We start from the raw sequence: 23517 nt of genomic DNA on the forward strand, positions 1-23517 counted from the left end.
ACTTAAACGTACTTAATTTATTGACCATGTGTTTATTATTTTATATATTTAAGGAACAATAAAGGAAAACTAAAGGAAAACTGGCTTATTTTTGTCACTGAGGTTAAGTTGAGGGTTACGGTTAGGTGTAGACAAAGCACTGAAAGGTCAGTGAAGGTCCTCACAAAGATAGTGAGATAAACCTGTGTGTGTGTGTGAGTGTGTGTGTGTTTTGCTCTAGTAGCACAGCACTCTTATTAACTGTCACTGAAATACTTTCCAGAAACTGATATGCATCATCACCCACTCCAAAATAACATCACTCTAAAAGTCTTTCACTTTCTGTCACTTCTGCAATAATTACTATGTCTATCTATTTACAGTATGTAAAGCTACTGTATCAGACATATAATTCTTTGACCTGTGGGATATAGTGGTTAAAGTTTTGCCCTGTACAGGACTGGATTGTCCTTTCTTTAATCTGCCATTGTGTTCTGAAGGTCATGATTGCCAGTCAGCCTCTTTATGGTGTTTCTATTGCAGCACATATTCTTCTCTCTGGTCTCAAATGGCAGATTCAGATCCTTGAGTGGATGTATAACACATATATGAATAATATGATGGAGATCAGGCTGTTTGGATACACCTACACATTTCCTCCATAAGTCAAGAAAATCTTGTGTGGTGAAAGGTTTCGAAGCTCTCACTATGTTTATTCTTGGTAAGAATTTAGTGCAGTGACATAGGTTTGTTTGAAATTCTGTGGCATTCTATGGAAGCCTTCTCATCTCAAGTTGCAATCATTAAATAATGACTAAATTTAGTTACTAATTTTATTCGTAAGTAAGCATACTGTGTTATAATTTGACAGCTAAATATGGAGTGCAGATGGGAGACAATTTAAAGGAAAAAAACAATGGGCTGCTTCAATTTGTCACTGATTCTACGCATGTCTAGATCTGTACTGAAGAGATCTTCCAAATGATATTCCCCGAAATGTTATGTCATGTTGATGCTTGTGGTGGTGTCTATCACACCCTTCTAAAATCTCCCATAGGCATTCAGTGGGGTTGTAATCTGTTGACTATGAGGCAAAAAAACTCATACCTTATGAGTTACATCAATTTAATACTCATTAATGGCCATTGCCGCAAAGCTCACTTCCCTGTAAGCAGACCAGTGGACCTACACAATGTGTCACTGTGCTGTTGATGAAACTTTCAGGTTCATGAAGTTCCATTATATACTTTTTTGGGATACATTTTTGACACTTTTATAAGTCTATGTTTTTTTAAAAAAAAATAATCTCTACAAGCTTGAACGTTATTGAAAATTTCTAATGAGAAACTTGAAATGAACATTCTGCTCACCTCCGAAATCTAATTCACATGTTCACCTTTTCATGCTGCTCAGTAATCTTAAGATGAACCTTTTTTTAGTCCCTCTTTTTGCACTGGTAACTTGGTCTCACTGCTGTCTTTAGGGCAGTATTAGGGGAAGGAGAGGTTTGGAGATAATGAGCAGTTTGTCAGCATAGACCATTTCTTTCTGTCAACAAGCTGTCCTGCAAATGTGGTTAATATATATATATATATATATATATATATGGATCGGGCATAACATTATGGCATTATATTGTGTTGGTCCCCCTTTTGCTGCTAAAACAGCCCTGACCTGTTGAGGCATGGACTCCACTAGATCCCTGAAGGTGTGCTGTGGTATCTGGCACCAAGATATTAGTTTTGAGGTCTTAACTTACAGGACTTAAAGGACTTTCAAGACTTAAAAGAATACTTTTGATAGATACTGACCACTGCAGACCGGGAACACCCCACAAGAGCTGTAGTTTTGGAGATGCTCTGATCCAGTGGTCTAGCCATCAAAATTTGGCCCTTGTCAAACTCGCTTAAATTATTAGGCTTGCCCATTTTTCCTGCTTCTAACACATCAATTTTGAGGAGATATATATATATATATTGCTACTTTATTGCTACTTGATGTAACTGGTATTAAAGATATATTTACAGTTTTTGTCTGCTAGTAATGTAACGAATAATGTAATAGCATGAATCTAATGTAATCTAATTTAATAGCATGAAAACTGGAATGAAGTGTTTTATAAAAAGAACAGGAAGCATTTAATCTGGTTGAGTTTGTGATTGTATTCGTGAAACACTGATTTTTAAGGGAAAGCGTCAAATTTCATTTCTCTCACATGCTGACATTTGAGCAATTATGGGTAATCTGAAGGGAAAATTGTGTTTTAGGGAAATGCAGATAGGAAAAGGGAACTTCTAGACCTGTGTGTGAACTGGATTAGTTCAGGCAGAGTGAGGAACTGGTTTGTTGGTTTGTTGGCTGTACTTTCACTGAACTCTCCTACCTTAATACTTGCACCAATTCTGTAGCAATCTCTAGCATGCTTCCTCCCTCTCTCTCTCTCCTCTACTCCCCTCACCCTCTCTCTCTCTAGCTGTACGGTGACAGCAGGTTGACCTTGGGCAAGACTAAGTAGTAAACCACTGCTATCAGATCTCAGTTTCAGTAGTACTGTGTATTGATGTCCTCTATTGATCCTCACTGGCGCCATATCTCTGCACTACAGCATCTTAAAGGACAAACTCCAAGAAGACCCTGGAGTATTTTTGTCGTTGTCATTTCTTTTATCTTCAGACAGCTAGTGTATCTTGTGTATGGCTCTGCTATTTGCCGTGCACTCTGTCTGAGGTGGGAGTGCATTAGTAAATATGCACGTTAATGTTATTAGCTATGTGTTGACAGGATGGTGTTTGTTTGTGTCTGTGTTCTCAGAGTACGGACGCTTCGAGGCCAAGATTCATGACCTGAGAGAGCAGATGATGAACCACAGTATGAGCTCCGGATCAGGATCCCTCCGAACCAATCAGAAACGGTCCCTCTATGTCAGGTAAACACACACACACACACATTGCATTACATTATCAGCTTAGGTAATATCTGCTCATTATTACCTATTACACACAAACGGGTGTAAAAATATTTATTAAGCATAGGTTCAGTCAAGTGTGAAATCTGTTAGAAACACAGCATGTAGGTTTGTCTGTAGTTATGCACTCTTACCCAAATTCACTTTCGCTTATATTTTTGTACAGTTGTTTCCTCTGTGGGTGAAAGATGAATAAACCTATAGCATTGCACCTTGCTGATAATGTAGGTAACAGAGAATGGGGGGAGGAGTAGAAAGAGAGATCTTAGCTTGCTAATTGAAGATCCCACTGGGGCTCATTTACTTACTGGAGAGCAACAACCTCGTGTCCCTCATGTTGTAATAGCTCAACAAGGCTATAGATCAGCTTACGACTGCACACAAGACCTCTCTACTGTTTTCCATGTTCTAACCTTCTTATTTATTTTTCGTTGTGATGACATCACATGACACGTCTTGGCCCAAATCTGTGGTAATTTTGATAAATTGCAAGCTCCGCTGCATATCATGGAGTTTGCTTGCATTTGAATTCATTTCTGAGACTGTGAAATCGCAAAACCCAGCAGGAACTGATTAACCAGGTTTGCAGGTTTCCAGCCTTGCTAAATGTAAAAAAAAAAAAAACCCTCACAAAAAATAGCCCAAGATATGTGGCAATTGGAAAGGAAAGAAATATTATATGCACTTATTCATAGTTTGTGGTCCCAATGGGTTTCATTATTTAAATCATTGCCTACTCAGAAGAAGTCATTAATATTTCAACTGAATTAGAAATGTATGGAGTTTTCACTGATAACTTCATGACTAAGGACATTATTAGCTATGTATAAATATTTGTTGAATGGCTGATATGGATGAGTATATATTTGTCCCCATGTGCCCCTTGAAAGAGGCACCACTGGCTAAGTTTTCAACCTCAAATCTATCCATCAATCGTATCTGGCTCATAACCCAAGAATTAAATTGATCCACAAATAAGCCCTAGCCATGGGGTCTAATATTAAACCTAAACCAAGACACAAACTTGATCGCAAACCTCAACCTGAGCCTAGTCCTGGATTCTAATTAAACCTTCTGGGGACCTTCTTTTTGTTTGTTGTTGTTGATGTTGGTTTCTGCAAAAATTCTCTCATAATGCAGTGGTGAGGAACTGTATTGATACTTTGAGGACACTGCATTCCTTATGAATGCCAGCAATCTGCATATATATATATATATATATATATATATATATATATATATATATATATATATATATATATATATTCTAATTAATTAATCTAATTAATAATATCTATTCTAATTAATATAAAAGACAAAAGAAGTGTTTATGCTTCATGAAGTGCATAAATATTTTTTCCCCATTTCAATCATAAAACCAGAAATATTCATGATCTGCTTTGTTTGTTTGTTTGTTTGTTTGTTTCATTATTTATGCACTCTTTATCATCTCAAAACATAATTAACACCAGTGCATGCATGTTACCATAGGAACAGATCACCTCAATCCACTTCTCTTCTTTGCACAGATATAACTCTGTGTAGTGTGTGTGTGTGTGTGTGTGTGTGTAATATTGCAGCTATCGCAGTGTTTCAGTGCTGACAGCACTACCATATGATAGACCTCTCCACTGCATGAGTAATCCCAGAGGCTAGTGCAGTTACTGTGCTCTTACTTCATCAACACCCCAGCTGTATTCCTCTGATATCTCTGTGTATTTCCACTGGTCTCCAGATTCATTTATAGACCGATGGCCTGACAAACCAAAGTCACTTTAATTGTCTAAGGATCTGGCAACCTTTACCGTTCTTCATGTTCGCTTCACAGTTGCCATGGCAGCTACTTGCCTTTGAAAGAGAGCGTGTGTGCATGTTTCTAGAGTGTATGTGTGTAGGTCATGTGTGTACATATTATTATGTTGCTTTAGGAAGTTTTGCTCTTTACTTATATTGATAAAGTGGCATTAGAAAGCATCTTTTTGTGGGTCCCTCTAATACCCTAATCTTGCTGGTGCTAACGTAGGAGCAGAGCTTTAAGCTGGATTCTGTTTGTAATGTTAAGAGCATGAGTTAAAGAGTTAAGCTGTAACATCAAAAACGTCAGAGGTTTGTTTTGTTTTCATTTCCGTTCTGACCAATTAATATTGTATGTTAATTCTTGTTCTTTGGTAGTGAAAGGCAGTAGCATGTTTCAGTGTAACTGACTTTTTCCAGCATCAGTATATTTGTGTGTTTGGGCAAAAGACATGATTAATGGCTTGTCTTCATGAGTTCATTTGAAGCTTGGGTAGACTGATTAAAATGTTCCGAGTGTAGCTCATGCACTTTGATGCTGTGTGATGAGCCAAGTGAACATGATGAATGTATTACAGCCCAAATCCAAAGCCCAAATCCAGGCCCCGCCCACCAGTGGTCTGGAAAGTCACATAGAAGAGTTTCTAGCTTTCTGTTTCTAGCTTTCTTTTTTCTTAGGGGCATCTATGCTGTCATTTAACCTTAAGGCTTTGAACCAAATAGTAGAGGATCCACTTCGTGTGCTTGCTGGAAGCTGGAAGTGTGTAGTGCTGTTGCATCACATTCTGGAAAAAACAAAACATTAGAAACGTGTGACTAAATCGAACATATCTTTGTTCAGCAAATTTCAGCACTGATTACATTCTCAAACAGATATTTGAACAGTCACTACTATAGAATCTGCCATTTACCGCTTTACTGGTGTGTGTGTGTGTGTGTGTGTGTGTGTTTATTTCTTTTATGATAAGCACAGCAGAGAACTATGATGAGAATCACAAAAATGAGTGGCCCAAGGCTCACAATTAAGAAACACTCTTAGTGATTTCGCTTCCTGTGTGTGTGTGTGGGTGTGTGTTGGATATGTGTGGGGATAACGAGAGGATTATCTTTGCTATTGCAGTTCATTTCAGCTGGCAAACAAACTCAAGCCGGTCATTGTCATTTTTTTATGTTTTATCTGTGTGCGTGTGTGTGTGTGTGTGTGTGTGTATGACGAATATCCATGATCTCAGCCTTTTAACCTCTTGCAGGTGGGTTTTTTCACATACCATTCTCATTCAGAGCAGACTTACGGCCTGGGTCTGTGCTCTTCATATCCTGTACTGTATGTAATTGTTAACTGAGCCACAGACTTCATTCATTATTCTGTGGATGCAAGTTCTCCTTATCTAAATCAGGCTGAATGGGAGCCCAGAGCTTGCATAGTAACAGCTGAGTGACTCACCAGTACCAGAAGGACTAGAGCAGGAAATACATACCACATAAGGAACAACATACACACTGAGATAGGCTAGAGAATGTTGGACTTTGAGATTTGGCGATTAAAATGTCTTGGTTGTTGAACTGTAATGGCTTTGTTGTAAAATAGTTAATTGATGATTTTCTCAAGCGTGACAGGGTAATCCAGAGATCTGCTTTGTTAACTTCAGGACCCCCAGCTTACTCCTTTTACGACTCTATGACTTTTTCTAAGGAAATCATTTCAATTTATGCCAAAGTGAAAATGTAAATTTATTTTAATTCATGGTCTGTATCCATTTCTTCATTCCTCTGTGACAGCGCTGGCACTCTTGGTGAATCTGGTGATAATTTATCAAAGAATTTTAAGGATTTGCAAGGTTGGTTTTAATGGTAATGTCAGCAGACTTCGAGTTTCCAGGGAGATTTGACTGCAGTGCTGAGATTCTGCCATCGGTTCCTTTTCCTCTGTCTCAGAAACTGAAGTGAAGAAGTGAACAACAACAGAGAGAGAGTGAGACAGCTCAGAGCTGTGAGTCAAGCCACTGCAGACAAAACCTCAGTTAAACAGATTTTTATCATGCTTTCTAACCCAGGAAATCAGTTGCAGCTTCAAAAAGATAAAAGGTTTGGAAACTGAATCTGTGAAAGTTTTGCCATATCAATATATTTTCATTTAAAATTGGAAAACACAGATTAGAAATTGTCAAACTGTTAGGTTTGTGTTTGTGATCTCTTGTGGCATGTGCTTTTACACATTCAGCCATTTCTCCCAATTTGGGCTGTCATAGAGACAGACTACTGCAGACAGGGATGGTAAAGCTGACTGTGTATGTGTGTGTGTGTGTGTGTGTGTGTGTTGTCTTTCTGCAGGGCCCTGTTCGACTATGACCGGTTGAAGGACAGTGGCCTGCCCAGTCAGGGTCTTAGCTTCCGTTATGGAGACATCCTGCATGTGATTAATGCGTCAGATGATGAATGGTGGCAGGCCAGGAGAGTCACTCCAGATGGAGACAGTGAGGAAATGGGGGTCATTCCCAGCAAGAGGAGGTACACACTATTACAAACATTTCATCTTTTGCTTTAGTTTAGCATACTATTAATAATAAAAGGAAGATGGCATTGGAGATTTGTGGCCAAGCTAATTTTTTGCCAAACTGACCAGCGATCCTTTCAGCATCACCTTTATCCTTGAAGGCACATATACAGGATGATCATTTAAAGAAGCTGTCGGAATTTCACTTTTTAAATTGTCATAAGCTGTGTGTATACAAAATCAAAAAGACCATACTCAAATGGCTCATACCCCATTTTCTACTCAAATCAAAATATTTTAGTGGCGAGCCAGCCAGGAGCTTGACGGTATGCAATTAGTATGCAGTTACATTTTTTATGTATATTTCTAAAATAATTATTTTTTAATAATGTTTAAAATAAAAGATTTTCAGTAGTTGAATCTCAAATGGCTTTCTCAAATTGTACTGGATTAGTCATATTATGTATAGGCATATACTGTACTGTTTGCTCTCTCTCTCTCTCTCTCTCTCTCTCTGTCTCTATAAGGGTGGAGAGAAAAGAGCGAGCTCGACTGAAGACAGTCAAATTTAACGCAAAGCCTGGCAGCATTGACTCTAAAGGGGTAAGAACTGAATACTATCACTTCTTTTACTCTGTTTCTTACTCTCCCAGTCGTCTTTACGGAGAGAGAGGTTTATCAGTGCCAATACTTTAGGAATCTCCTGGCACGACTACTGTAAAAAAAACAATTTTACTCACTAGCCACTGTGTTAAGACTAGACCTCATCAAGTGCCATTTGATTTGAGTGAGTCAAATTAGATTTGGATTTTCAGTCAAGTCCCATCCCAGTTCAGAGGATCAGTTTTCCTCTGATATCTTTACTGGAACACTGGAACACACACACACACACACATTCATCATATGCTCTAGAATAACAGCACAGTCTATACCATTGGCAGCAGAGCAGCTGTACTCAAAGCTTCCTACAAAATCAGTCTTCTGGTTGTATTATTTTTGGCCTTTTATATTCATGAGAAAATCAAGATCAAATGTAATTTTCCATACCACAAATTGTGAATGTGGTTAATCTTGCACTGGCCATTTGAAATAAGTTGTAATCAAAGAAGAGTAATTTTCAGATGCGAAATACATTGTGGGTCAGACTATAGACCCTTGCTGCATTATGCTAAAAATATCCATAGCAACAGCTTAGGCTTAGTTACTCTTGGTTTCTCGTTTAGATTTTTTTTTTATTTTTCAGTGGCAGTAGCACTGATGGCTTTTATTGGTAGGGTTTATATATAAAATTGGCACTGAGAAATCTATTCTGGACCTTTATGGCCTGATATGCCTGCTGGCAAATGATGTGCATAATGTATTATATATATTGCATCATTTTAGTGTTTATTATCAATGTTTTCCTGTGAAACTGTGATTAAAGAAGACTATCTATCCTGTCGTTGCAAAGGCTCTGAAACTCATAAATGTGTAGGTTTACTGCTTCAGAATTGGGAGACTATGTTGAGGCTTCAAGCATAAAGTTTATATATAGTCTAAGACACTATAACACACTAAAGCAAATTTGAGCAATGCATGACACATGAACTTTAGCTTAGAGCAGGATAATGCACTGTTTAGAGAGCACATGCACATGTTTTACATAACATTAACATCTGCACAGATCAGCCTTACCTTATCCAAACACTTTTCTCCAAAATCACTTCTTATTAGATCATTACTAGAACACTAAAGGGCTGTATTTAGAGTTCGGTTAAGCATGCAGAGTGAGGATTTAATATTGAAATTCTGCATTTCACTATTCAGACCTCAGATGTAACCATAGACAACTACAGCGCTACTTAATCTTCTTTTTGCGTGTATATTGCTAATATGCTAATATAACAACATATTAGTCTTTCTGTTTGTTTATTTATTTTTAACTTGTCTCTTGCGACTATGTTACATCATATTGTCAGTGGCAGCAAAGAAAAAATGTAATCTGCATCTTCAGTCCGTATTTTCGATCCCTATTTTTTCAGCCTTAAAAGCGAATGCATGTTTTTTTAAGTCTAGATGCTGTTTAACAAAAAATCAAGAAGAAAAATTGCAATCTCAGAAATCATTTTAGTCTGAATGGGCTGCCCAGAAAATTTGTTTCTGCCCAGAAAATGAACTCTATCTATATAAACCGAATATGTTTGACTTCAACTGTATTAATATTAACGTGACCGTTGAACTCAAGTCGCCAGTGTAAGGCAGCAACTCTGAATACAGCTCTATATAGGCATAAACTGCACTCATGCTGTAGCCCATTCCAGCATATCAGTTGCGCAGTTTATGTAGCCCTACTGCTGAGTCGAGCCCCGAAGCCTCTCAACATCCTGCATGCTTGATTTCTTTATTTGAAACACTATTGAATGTTACATGTGTTTCTCAGCATGACTCTGCTCCCCTTTGCTGCATGGCTGGAAACCGGCTTCAGGCGTCTCCTGTCTGGTTCTGCGTCTGATCACGTTGCTTTGGCTTCTATTTGTTTGACTTGTCTGACAAGTCGGCCAGGGTAGAGATGCTATGGACAGCAGCGATGGTGGCAAAAACTTTTACTCAATTTAATCAGTTTGTTAAAGAGCACTGCCAGTTCACTGGTTAATAAATTATGCAACATTTACCAAGCACAGTAAAAGATCATGCATTATGCAGATGTTTTTATCAGTCTGGCCATGGCTGTTGTTTTTCCCACCTCACTTTTGGCCCATTATTGTTTTGTCAGCATGAATGTAATGCACATCAAGCCCCCTGTCTGCCCCATGCTTTTTTTCCCACACAGTCATTCAGTGAAAAACGTAGAAAGAACTCCATCTTTTCACGAAAGTTCCCTTTCTACAAGAACAAGGAGCTGGATGAGCAAGACGGCAGCGACTCAGAACGTGAGTAGCTGCACACTCATTCGCACACACGTTTAGGCACATGACTACACGCACGTTTGCGGTAGGGTGTAAGGTCTAAGAGTGTGTAGAGAACTCCAGGGATGCGAGTGTGTGCTCTGTTCGCCACTCTCTCTCTAACTTTACTGCTATGGATATTCTTTCTCTCCGTCTCCTCTCTGTGTGTCCCCTCTCTCCTCTCTCTTTGATTTTTGCCACTGTTTCTGTGGACGGCTATCTCATGTAGGACATCTCTGGAATAGGGGACGACGGGTATGGGACAAAGACGATGAGTAAGTCTCTGCAGGAATGGTCCCACCTCTTTTAATACCACAAACCACGTATATTTTTATATTTTATTTATATTTCCTTGATTAACCTTTCAATCTGAATTTGTTTCATCCTTGTAGAGATCTAATGAATTCTAGTTTTATTATCGGGCATGCCACCCTTTTAAAGTTTAACACCGCCTTAATTTCTTTCATTAGAAATTTAGGTAGGTCAAATGGATGTGTGGTCGCATGAGTCCACTCTAAATAATTTAAAAAAAAAAAATCCTGATAAATATCCCACAAAAATGCATGCCATTTTAACCCAACTGGTATTTAACCATTCTGCTGGCTCATTGCAATGACCCAACTGTGGATTTGTACTTTATATACCTGACAGTCACACCCATCATATGTGTGTGGGTGATGATTAAGGAGGCCTGGTGCACAGTCTGCATTCTAGTTCATCCTATAGAGGTGTTCACTTGGGTTAAGGTCAGAGCTCTGTGCAGACCACTTGAGTTCTTTTACGCCAACCTTAGTAAACCATGTCTTCATAGACCTTGTTCACAGGAGCTTTGTCATGCTGGAACAGGTTTGTAATATTAAAGCACACAAACATATTATGTGCTTCAAATGTTGTGCCAGTTTGTCGGCAGACCCACACGAGTGCGATGGTTCTACTTTACAACTTGCCTCTTGGTCCTCAGCCATTACAGATTAATTTCCCAATACATTTCAATGTTTGTGCACAAGGAATAAAAAGTAATAAAAAGTTTGTGCTAAGTATAGAGTCATAATCCAGTAGCGGTTTACTTTACCAGTCCACATGATGACTGATATGAGATTAGAGGGATAGAACAGCCTTGATAAGACATTCCCTAGTATTGACCTCATTTGTTAATGTTACAACCTGGAACTGAATTGGTCTTGGGATTTTTTTCATTCTGATTCATTCAGGTTCTTGGTTTTAAATGCTTCCACTGACAACTGAGAAGGATTATCCTGTTGGAAGGAACCTCTCAGATCGGAACAGGTTTCCATATACCCCTTCTTCCTGCCCTCAACCCTAAGCAAGTTCCCAGTCCCTGCTGATCAAAAGCATGGCCATAACATGCACCATGCACCTGCACCATGCACCTGATCTTTTCAGGGATATATGCAATGTTGGCTTTTTCTTTGGTCCAAGGCTAAAGATATCCTTTTTAGTCAGATTAGACCAGAAAACCATTACTACCATTATCATTTACGAACCTCTAAATTGCATTTCATATGGAATTTTTTCATTAATGGCTTTTTCCTCAACATTATTCCATAAAGCCCAACCTTGTGGAGTGTCAGCTTCTTGGTTCCTTCTTTGTCTAATGCCATCTTTACTCAGTCACTAACAATTGATGAACATTTGGAGTCCATTTTAATAATAATGGATTTAATGGTGCGCCTCAGGATGTTCAACCAACAGCCTGGTTGATGCTTTTCCATGACTTTGTCCTGGACTTGTAGAAGGCTCCTTGGTCTTTATGATTGATTTGTTTTGGTCGGTTCTCTAACAAACTCTGGGGCCTTCCTGGAACAGATGTATTTATACAGAGACCATGTGACACGCTAATTGCATGCAGGTGGACTCCATTCAAATGTGTCTTCTGGTGGTAACTAGTTGCACCAAAGGTAATTTACAACTTTTGCAGCCACGTGGGTGAAGACTTATGCAATCACAACTTTTTCATATGCAAAAATATAGAATTCCGTACATTTCAGTCTAATTTTGTGTAGATGTATGACAACCACATTTCATTTCCAAGTTGTAACACTACTAAAAGTGGGAAAAGACAGAGATTAGGTTGGAAGATGTTTTCTCTTAATATCCAATATGCACAGCAGGGAAGTGGTTACCATTACATTTTTTTCTTCTAATCATTCTTATGTTTCAGTGGGCGAATTTAGGACCACAGGCAGTCCAGCAGGAGATTTAGAGCTCCAGAAAGCTACCCTAATAACTATTTTTAAAATTGGTTCATTTCACACCACATATTATTCCTTCATGGCTTATTAGTACCATTTATGAGATAGCAGTACATGAACCTTTTCATACTTTCGTTCAAAGTACATTGCACAGAATGCTGTTATAAAAATTCAAATATAAAGGAAACACAGGTGTTGAGTAAGATAGTGTGGGTTCTGGGTATTTTCAGAGAACAGTAGAGAGGAGAGACTGTAAAGACAGGCAGTAGAAAAGGATGACAGGCATTTGTGGGGTTTACAGTGCCTATTTAGAAACCCACTCCTTCCGAGAGCACAGTCCTCTTCTCTCCTCTGTCTCTCTGATCGGATCTGGTTCAATCAGGAAATTGTTCTACTGCATGATTCTCAGCTTGAAGGGCGTGGAGCATCATCAATGGAAAATAACATGATTTTGTTAGCCTGATTACTTCCATCTTATTGCGTAGCAAATTGCCTTGTTGCTTATTTTGTGAAATAAACAGTTAGATTACATACTGGGATCCATCATCATGCCTAAACAAGTTTGCACTGCAGAAGTGAAGGGGAAGCAAATGAAAGCCATTAAAGTGTCGAAATAGTCTGGAATAAGAGGAAGACACAACGACATGGGCATCTTAAAACAGGATGTGGACTTAATTGTTCTGGTGTATGAGGGATTCATTCATCTGCTAGGAATGTTTTTGAAATAAACCAATATGTGAAACTGAAGATACTCATTAAAAGATTGCCGTATTGATTTTATTAATTCATGCCTTAATTTCTGTTGTTTCTCTGTTTTGCCTGCACACCGAAATTTTCTTCCTACTTAATTATAATTGGCATCGGGAAGTGATTATGCAGATATGAGATATTAGCAGAGCATGCCTTAGTAGAGCAGCCCAACAATACAGCAGAGTCACTGCCAGTGCAGTTCAAACATTCACAAATTCTAAATGTGAAGGTGTTAGTTTTAGCAGTATTTCTGAGTGTCCAGACACATCTAATCGTAGCACTACTTTATGCCAGTCTGCATCTCTGATTAGACGAAGAAATCTGTTTTGTGCTGTCACTGTCTGCAGACTTCAGTTTCACTGCTGATTGTGTAACACGTCTGTTATGTATTCAATTTGTGTTCACCTTTTTCATCTGAGCAGTGGATGCTAATATAATTTCGATGTGCCGCCATGCCTACTAGCATGCAATGATGTTACACATTCAGTAATCTGTTTACAGATCGCCTGAAGCTGCTGATACAGCCGCTTCCTCAAACACAATCTCATACACCATTCACGCAGATTAAGGTGTGAAAACAGACATGTGTTTTATTCTGCAGCTTAACAAGTGTCAGTTCCTCTTTCTTTCTCCCTCTCTCTCTCTCTCTCTCTCTCTTTCTATCTCTTTGTCTCTCATTTTATCTCGCTCTCTTTGTCTCTCTCTCTCTCTCGCTCTTGCACTACAGGAAGTCAAGAGGATGTGATTCTCTCCTATGAGCCTGTGATTCGGCAAGAAAGTAAGCAATGGCCTGTTTAAACCCACAGAGCATGATTAACAAACGTTGCATTGGGTGATATTGTTCTTTATTGTAAGTGCATAATAATACAGCATGATTGTTCTTTTGCACTGAAAACAGTCAACTATGCCAGACCTGTGATCATTCTGGGGCCCATGAAAGATAGAATCAACGATGATCTCATCTCTGAATTCCCAGACAAGTTTGGCTCATGTGTTCCACGTAAGTGTACATACAAAATAACACCCCCATCACCCCCCAACACACACAGACAACACTTTCCTAAAAACATTTTCTTAACTCACAACTGAGTTTTCCTTGAAGTTCTTTCTAGTCACATGATATTAGCTCTATTTTTTATGTTGAGAATATTATTGGCCCAGAAACTCTGTTCTTTATTAGGCATTATTTAGGAGCATTTATATTTGTCAGTAACTGTACATATCTGATAGGATGTGCTTCCTGTTCTCAGAAATTCTTACCCATGCATGTCTGATGCTATTTTTTTTTATTATTAAAGCGTGTATTTCAACATCCACTAATTTAACAGAGTAGTGGCTGTTGATACACTTTCCAGCAGCACACAGTTGTTGCAAAACAATCTCTTACGGCTAAATCTTTCATTCGTATGGCAGCTGTTATGTCGTGTCTTTTTCATTTATGTCCCTGTTTTGTGTGTGTGGGTTGTGGTTTGTTTTGTTTGCCTAATCATTTGCATGTGTTTCTTTTTTTAACGTAATTGTTGTTGTTCATTTTTATAATCTTCTAAAAAGCGGATAACAGTTCAGGGCAAAAGGGTAAGTGTAAAAAGAGCTCATCAATAAACAGGAAGTTTATTGATGTTTAATGTAGATAGCAGTTTTTTTCTTGTCGCTTGTAGGTAGAGGTGTGAACTTTGATTCTCCCACTAGCAGCCTCCTGTAAACACATACTCTGACATTATGCAAACCTAACGATTAACTGAGCGAGACTATAAACTATAACACAATCTACTGTGTATTTGCTGTAATGGAATTTTCGATTCTTTTAGTACTTGAATAGTGATTGCATTTACACATTGTACGTTCAGCGTAGGTGAATTTGGCCTAACATGCTTTGTTCTGATGTGATTCAGACACTACAAGAGGAAAGCGAGAGTATGAAGTCGACGGGCGAGATTATCACTTCGTCACCTCGCGAGAGCAGATGGAGAAGGACATACAAGAGCACAAGTTCATCGAGGCCGGACAATACAATGACAACCTGTATGGGACCAGCGTCCAGTCAGTTAGATACGTGGCTGAGAGGGTTAGTGTGACACAGGATGAAATTTAGCATTGCATTGCAGCAATGCATTTGCACACTAGAAAGTAATTTTTAAGGAAATAGAAACAGTGCCAAAAGTGCCATGGCAAAGTGTAAATGTTCCGGTGACATTTCGCCTGCACATAGTGCATGCATTGTTATTCTAGCATTCTTAATCTTTTATGCACTTAAAGTTCACATCTAGGCCAGTTTTAAGGTGTTCAGTTTTAAGCTGTGGTTAAGCTCAAATGTGAATGATTTCTGTGGGTTTTTTTTGTGTGCAGGGAAAGCACTGCATACTTGACGTATCAGGAAATGCCATAAAGAGGCTACAAGCAGCACAACTCTACCCCATTGCCATCTTTATAAAGCCTAAATCCATCGAATCATTACTGTAAGTGCACTCAACACTGTTGTTGTGTGAAAGTGCAGGTCATTCTGTAATCCATGTGCTATGAATTAATAAGACTCATGTCTTTCCAGGGAGATGAACAAGAGGTTGACGGACGAGCAGGCTAAGAAGACGTACGACCGGGCCATGAAGCTGGAACAAGAGTTTGGCCAGTACTTTACAGGTAACCGCTCTGCATCTGCTAAAACACTTCGGGCACTGCAGAGAGGATACAGATAAATATAACATTTTGAAAGCAGATCATATCCCTCAAGGGGAATGTGTAATATTGCACTTTCTGATTTCCGCTGATAAGAATATATAAGTCAGCAATAAACAATTCACTGTTTTTATGGTAACCACCACAACCTAACCACTGAGTAGAAAAACAGATGATGTATATATACATGTCGGCAGAATGTCACTCCAGCCACAGGTACTGCCACAGCCATGTGCATATAGAGCTCTGGAAGAAAAAATAAGAGGCCACTGCAAAATAATCAGTTTCTTTTGTTTGTTTTTCTTATAGGTTCATGTATTGGTGAGATGAACAGTTTTGTTTCAGTTTTTGTGAACTGCTGACAATATTTCTCCTAAATTCAAAATATAACTATTGTTATTTAGAGTGTATATTTAAAGGAAATGACAACACATCAGAATAACCCAAGATCATGCAGTATTTGCAGAGCTTTAATAACTCAAATATAACAAAATGCAAATAATTTGTAAACAAATTGTGTTAATGCATTGGCTAAATGACATTAAGAAATCAGTATTTGGTGAAATAACCCCGATTTGCATGTGTTTTGGCTTCATGCTCTCCACCGGTTTCTCACACTGCTGTTGGGGAACTTTATACCACTCTTTTTGCGAAAAAGCAAACAGCTCAGCTTTGCTTGATGGTTTATGACCATCCATCTTCCTGAATGATGACATTCCAGAGGTTTTCAATAGGGTTCAAATCTGGAAATTGGGCAGTGGTCTCTTTTTTTTTTCCAGAGCTGTATATATATGTGATATCAGCATGAATGAGTGTGTTTAAAGGCACAGTGTTTGCCTCTGCTGTTTTACTGAAGGAATATGTGTTACTGTCAAACTCACATTATGAATTTATTAATGTGTCATGTAAATATATTCAAAATGTATAAGTTGTCTTTATTTGTCACATATACATTACTGCACAGTGAAATTCTTTCTTCGCATATCCCATCCTTGGGGGTTGGGGTCAGAGCACAGGGTGATCATGTGCCCCTGGAGCAGGGTGGGTTGCAGGCCTTGGTCAAGGGCCCAACAGTGGCAGCTGAACCCTGATCTTCCGGTCAATGACCCAGAGCTACCACCTCACAATCCTGTTGCTGCTGTAATTCCATAATTTAAATAAATAAATTTAAATGTAAATACATTTCCATAAAATCTTTGATAATTGTGCATAATAGATCATTCAATCCACAGATTGAAATTCTGGATTCAAATGCTATTCAAATCTTTAGTATGCTTACACATTAAAAAATATAAAATAAAGTAAGGCAAACAATAAAATATTTATGATCCCATGTTATTTAGTCACCTAACATGATTCTGTGGATACACATTGCCTCTAGACCTTTGAAGTAGGAACTAGAAGTCTGTTCTAAATGTTCTAAAAATCTGGCATCCTTAATTTTCTCTTATTTTTAAAGTTTGATTTCTAATATTCTAAATGCAAACATTTGAAAAGCAAACAAACAGACAAGTAAATATCCCGAAAGTGATGGTACATGTACAACGATTTCGAACAAAATTTTAATTAGATAGAGTACATAGCTTCTTCAGTGAATTAATGCTGGGCACTGAGTAGGGAACATACACTACTCACAAAAAGTTAAGGATATTTGGATTTTGGGTGAAATTTATGGAAAATGTAAAAAGTTCACGCTACAGTGATATTATATCATGAAAGTAGGGCATTTAAGTAGAAGCATCCAGTGGTGATTTCCTCATCTCAAACAATTTATTGAAACAAAAGCCATTTTTTGTCATAATTTGTCATGTGCCCTTGACCATCAATTACAGCTTGACAACGACGTCTCATGCTGTTCACGAGTCGACTTATTGTCTGCTGAGGCATGGCATTCCCCTCTTCTTGAAGGGCGGCCCTCAGGTCATTGAGGTTCTGGGGTGCAGGGTTAAGAACCTCTACACGGCGACTCAGCTGATCCCATAGGTTTTCTATGGGGTTCAGGTCTGGAGAAAGTGCACACAACTCCATTTGAGGAACCCCAGCCTCCAGCAGCCGTTCCCTAATGATGCGACCTCGATGAGCTGGAGCATTGTCGTCCATGAAGATGAATTTAGGCCTGTGTTGTTCATGCAGGGGCACAATGACTGGATTAATGATGTTATTCAAGTAGTATTGGCTTGTCACTGTACCATTCACAAGATGTAGGGCAGTTCTGTATTGAGTAGACACACCTGCCCAGACTGTAACACCACCACAACAGTGGCTGATGCATAGCGCTCTCCTTAACGTCTCCAACATCATTGGCGGCCATCGTTTCTGCTCAACGTGAATCGACTTTCATCAGAGAACAGCACTGAGGCCCACTGGTCCCTCGTACAGCATAAATGCTCCCTGGCCTGGTGGTGTGGTCAGGTACCCTTGCAGGTCGTCTAGCACGCAGACCACGCTGATGTAAACAGTTTCGAATGGTCTGACATGACACTTGGGTGCCTCTCACATTCATCATCCGGTTCCACAGGGCACTGTTCACAATGAAGCGGTCATCAATTTGGGATGTGGCCAAAGGACGTCAACTTCTATGCCTTTCTGTGACTCTTCCAGTCTCTCTGTATCTCTGTCGCAACCTGCTGATGACACTCTGTGACACTCTAAGCTCAGTGGCCACTTCCCTCTGAGAACATCCTGTTTGAAGCCTCACAATGGTGAGGTTCTGTTGATCAATTGTTAGGTGTGGTCTTGGCCTCATGATGTCAAAATGTGAACAGCATGATGAAGAGGACTGTTTAAATACCAATTCTAATTGAACCAGAAAATTTATTGCTCAATTCATGGATCAAACACCAGTTGTGAATTTTGCCGTTAAGCACCTTGTTAGAGAACAGCAAGTTATGCAAAAAGTACTGAAACACTGAACAGTTGGACATGTGCATTCAAAAGTGTAGAGAGGGTCAAATTAAGTTCACCTGGAAAGGTTATAGTGCATTTTAGGTGCATCCTGAAATTTCACCCGAAAGCCCAATATCCTTAACTTTATATGAGTAGTGTATGTAATATGGGAGTCAACCTGCCTAACTGTTAAATACATACATACATACATAAGCTAATAGATAGATAGATAGATAGATAGATAGATAGATAGATAGATAGATAGATAGATAGATAGATAGATAGATAGATAGATAGATAGATAGATAGATAGTGAATGAAGATGAGATAAAGTTGCCGTATCTATGGTAGCATAAAAATGTTCCATTTGTCTAAATATCATCAAGAAAAGTCATAACTGTGTTTATTTTTTTACTGAGGCTTTAAGGCTTATAATTAATCTAGGATATTGCTTCCTCATGATTTTCTTTCTTTAAGTAAGCACACAATTTTCAGCTGCTTGTAGTGTTTTCTGTGGTTATAAAATTGCATGCTAATTAATTAAAATGCTAAATATTACGTTAACAATATTTGTTGAACTTGTTCTCATTAAAGAGGAAGGATAATGAGACTGTGAAAGAAATGCATTTAGCAAATTAACTTTTCCTTGTGTTTCTTTTTCTCTGTCACTCAGCGCTGGTGCAAGTAGACACTTTGGAGGATATTTACACTCAGTGTAAGATGGTAATAGAGGAGCAGTCAGGACCTTATATCTGGATTCCCTCCAAAGAGAAGCTATAAGGAACAAACTCCCATGCCAGGGACCTCTGGACTGCAAAAATTAACAAAACAAAAACAAACAAACAAACAAAAAAAACAAACAAAAAAAAAACAAAACATAGACATCATTTGTAACATATGATAAATTATTATGGTAATGTTTCTTATTGATAATTCTAGTGAATATAATTTCATTTGTTTGTTGTTTGTTTGTTTATTTGTTATGTTGCGATTTTTTTTTTTTTTTTTTTTCACTTTCAATATGAATGTTTCTGAATGTACACCACAAAGTGTTGGAGACATTTTTTTTGGCCTCGAAAACAAAGGGACTGTTTGTATATATATTGGTTAGTATTTTTCATTAAGAGAGGAAAAAAAAAAAAAAAAAAAAAGATCAGATGCATCAAAATCTACACTGGCTGTTTTCGTTCACATTAATCCCGGTTGGAGTCTGAACAGGAAGGATGGAGCAGACAGGGTCAGGACTCTTGATGATGGATGATCTCCACACCACCGCCGCCATCTTAAACGATATCAGTTTTGCTCGCTTCCTGGCCAGCCGCTGCCCTGCAGGACCCTTCTCCCCAACGTCAGCTCTCTCTGCAGCCCTGTACATCTCGGATCTATGCATTCCGTTTTTCTTTCTTTGTACACTGATTTTTGTATTTATTTTTCTCTCGTGTTGTCCACCTTTTCTTGAAGATTTTTTTCTCTCTTTCATTTCTAATTGTTCACGTAGCCATGGAACTTTCAGAAAAAGTCGAACGATGCTTTAATTTGTGTGAACTGTAAAAAAGAAAAAAAAAAAAGGGATACAGCTAGGTATAGGCACTATATAAATCAGTATATGACACTATATTTTGCTATTTATATTGATATAGGGCACAACAGAACTATTTATAAATATGTTTAACTTTGTTTAAAAAAAAAAACACTTTTGAAAAAGATTATATTGGTGTAAGATACAGTGGAGAAAATAGAAGTAGAAATGTTTGAGGGTGTAGTGCATCCTGTGTGTGAGAACTGGTCTGTGTGAGAACTGTGTGAGTGTGTACGTGGTAATGCATGGTGGTAGAAATATTTGTAGAAATGGTTATGAGTTGTGAGAACGAGTCTTCATTAAGGCTGCGTGTGTGTGTGTGTGTGTGTGTGTGTGTGGTAATGCATGATGGTGACCAATATGTTTTTCAAACTCATACTGTCTGAATGCAAAATGTGAAGCAATGAAATGCAGATGTTTAGAGTTGTCGAAATTTTTTGTTCCGGTGAAATCGTTAAAAAATAGCAGTTGAAGGAGGAACAGTTTTTTTGTGTTTCTGTGGTTGGGTGCACTTTTAAAGTCAAGTTCCTGTTTCCTGTGCCAGGCACCTCTAATAACTAATGCCCATGTCACACAGAGGCTTTAAAATGGATATGGCAGTGTGCGTGTGGGTGTGTGCATGGGTGTGTGCACGCAAAACAGCATTTACATTCAGAAAAAGGCACATGGTCCCGTACACATGTTTTGTACTCTATGTGCCTGTACCCTTCTTAGAGCTAGGAGCTTTCAAGCAGGAAGTTTAGACCACAAAGGTCAAAAGACAGAGTGTGCAGAGCAGGAAAACATATAGTTCCAGTGTTCATGCAGTGTGTTGTACAAAGGCCTGCTGATTTATTGGTCACCACTTGCCTTAAAGATGAATGATTTTTGACTGGGAGGGAATTTTTTTTACATGTTGCTCAGACCGACAGCATTTTGCTGGATTTCATTCTAATTCAAATGATGTGAGAATGCTGAGAGAATGTGAGAAAGCAGAAAGCACCACCATAATCATGGTCTATCTCCAAATCTCCGTCCTAATAGAATCAAATATGAAAACAATTTTCCCAAATGCCCTTGTTTTCATGCAACAGTAAAAATTCTAATTGTTTGTATTTTTAAGTCCTGAATACACTGGAGGAGGAACTTCATTCTTACTTTTTGTGGAAGAAAAAAAAAAAAGAAGCCTGCCAGGAGGCCATTCACTGCGGCACTAGAGACAAAGCAATAATTTGCATAATACCAATCTAAATTTGTTATTATTGTCAGAATGGAGCTGCTTGTGATTCAGATAGCCGCCAAAACAGATGACTGTCACTCCATTGTATCCAGACCTTGCGCTTTTATGTTGTCTATCGCATTATTGTATCTTGTTTCATCATCCCATTTCAAACGTTCGTCCAATATTTAGCTGATTTCCTTTCGGGATGGTTTGCAAGATGTCACCTTACAGACAGTGTGCACTGGAGAGAGGGTTCCTGCAGCACTATGGTGCTCCCTGTGTATTTCCCTTAAAACAGTCACCGTGAAAAACACCTAAAAGAAATGGAGCTGGATTTTTTTTCTCAGGGTTGCCAAATAGGGCGTAATTACTGATCAAAACCAAACCCCCCGAGGGCAACGTGTTAAAATTGGTTACAAATAAAGCCTTTTGTTTCTCTCCTGATCTTCCTTAGCACACTAAAGTACTGTACTTTAATTCAAATAGAATTACACTTTCCCCCCCTTTTCTTCTTTCATGCCTAATAATGTGCAATGTTGTAAATAATGTTCCATTAGCACTTTATTCATACTGGAAAATCAGTTCCTGCCCAGCACCTTTGTTGTTTTTTTATTATTATTATTATTATTATTATTAAAGACTCTATTTCTCTTGAAACATCTCATGCCCCCCTTCACTTCACTGTACATATAGAATTGTTTAAACATTTAAAGCACACATTATGTTATCATTGACGTATGTTCTTATAGAAACTCTTTTGTTCTTTTTGTATTTATATTTTCAAAGAAAAAAAAAATGAAAAGGAGGAACATGTCCTTTGCATCCTGTTGCAGTATGTACCCCAATTGCTTTGAAAAAAAATCACAATAAACCTTTGCTTTAGGCATATATGAAGGCACTCCACTCATGTCTACTAATGTAAATTAAAGATTTGGTGGGACTTTTCCACGCAAACTGACTAAGTGCTTTGTGTCATCACTTTGCGTGCTTTCTCTCGGTTTTTTCTTCTCACACCCCCCACTGTCTCGCTGCCCGTGCTCATAGATCACCTCTAGTTTTAAAGCACTGATCACAGATGACACTACTTACTGACGTGTTTTTTGAACACATCCCTGTTTCAAAGTACATTTTAGCTCCAAATGAGAAATTACAAACTGCAGCTAACATAGTCATTATTTTACATAGTCATTATTTTTCCTTAAATATCCCTTGAGAGAAACAGTGGGCAATTATTATGCAATCTATTAGCATACTGTATCTAAAGCAGTTCAACATTTTTATATAGTGTTTTTAACAGCAAAGCAATTCCACAAAAATCTAGATCTCACTGTGGCAAGAAAAAACTACATGAGGAAGTAACTTTGAATGAAACCAGACTTGAAAGGAACCCATTCTCATCCCATTATAGTGATTACGAGTCACGACTCTTACACAATTACATAATATAGTCTCATGTCCTAAGAAAAGCAGTCGTAAGTGTGTTAAATGAACAGGTCTTCAAAATAAGCATCAGGGTCAATTTTCTGATTTCATCTAAAGCGTTTTAGCTTTACATCACAGCTAGAGATTAAAAAATAACTTTGGGCCTCATATTAATAGGACTTTTAAAAATATCTCTAAAACCCAGAGACTTCCACTCGTCTTTTAATGATGGGACAAATTCAATATAGACATGCTTTTTAATGAAAATTTCAGCACAAACATTCTAGATATCCATCTATTAATTTTCTGTAGCGCTTATCCTACACAGGGGACACTCTGGATAGGATGCCAACCCATCACACATACACTCACACACCCATTTTCACAATTTAGAGATGCCAATCAGCATGTCTTTGGACTCGGGAAGGAAACTGGTGGACCCAACAGAAACCCCCAAAGCACAAATTGTACAAATGTATTAACTCGTCCACTAAAATCACTGCGCTGTCAATTCTCTGACCGTGATCCAGAAACTGGCAACAACAGACTATTTTAAACCAATACAAGCAAGCTGATGAATATATGTAAAATAAGCTCGGCATATAAATGAACCAACGAAGCTTTAACTGATGACACA

General features: G+C 38.3%; 1 protein-coding gene across 33 annotated transcripts in view; it reads left to right on the forward strand.

Moving 5' to 3' along the window:
* dlg2 (discs, large homolog 2 (Drosophila)) overlaps window positions 1-22346 on the forward strand; it is a 228577-nt gene extending 206231 nt beyond the window's left edge. For 26 of the 33 annotated variants that reach the window (XM_058411078.1, XM_058411080.1, XM_058411091.1 and 23 more), the window contains 10 exons: window positions 2791-2905; window positions 7070-7246; window positions 7760-7835; window positions 10042-10141; window positions 13847-13897; window positions 14018-14119; window positions 15012-15184; window positions 15466-15575; window positions 15665-15756; window positions 19352-22346. In XM_058411078.1, the coding sequence (XP_058267061.1) occupies window positions 2791-2905; window positions 7070-7246; window positions 7760-7835; window positions 10042-10141; window positions 13847-13897; window positions 14018-14119; window positions 15012-15184; window positions 15466-15575; window positions 15665-15756; window positions 19352-19458 (1103 nt within the window). In that variant the 3' untranslated portion in view covers window positions 19459-22346. Of the gene's footprint in view, window positions 1-2790; window positions 2910-7069; window positions 7247-7759; window positions 7836-10041; window positions 10142-10385; window positions 10432-13846; window positions 13898-14017; window positions 14120-15011; window positions 15185-15465; window positions 15576-15664; window positions 15757-19351 lie in introns of those variants that run through there. The other 7 variants (XM_058411081.1, XM_058411087.1, XM_058411101.1 and 4 more) reach the window with 3 other exon arrangements.
* The last annotated feature ends 1171 nt before the right edge of the window (window positions 22347-23517 follow it).

Source organism: Hemibagrus wyckioides, linkage group LG16 (assembly GCF_019097595.1).
Source record: "Hemibagrus wyckioides isolate EC202008001 linkage group LG16, SWU_Hwy_1.0, whole genome shotgun sequence".
In the NCBI taxonomy this organism is placed as follows: Eukaryota; Metazoa; Chordata; class Actinopteri; order Siluriformes; family Bagridae; genus Hemibagrus; species Hemibagrus wyckioides.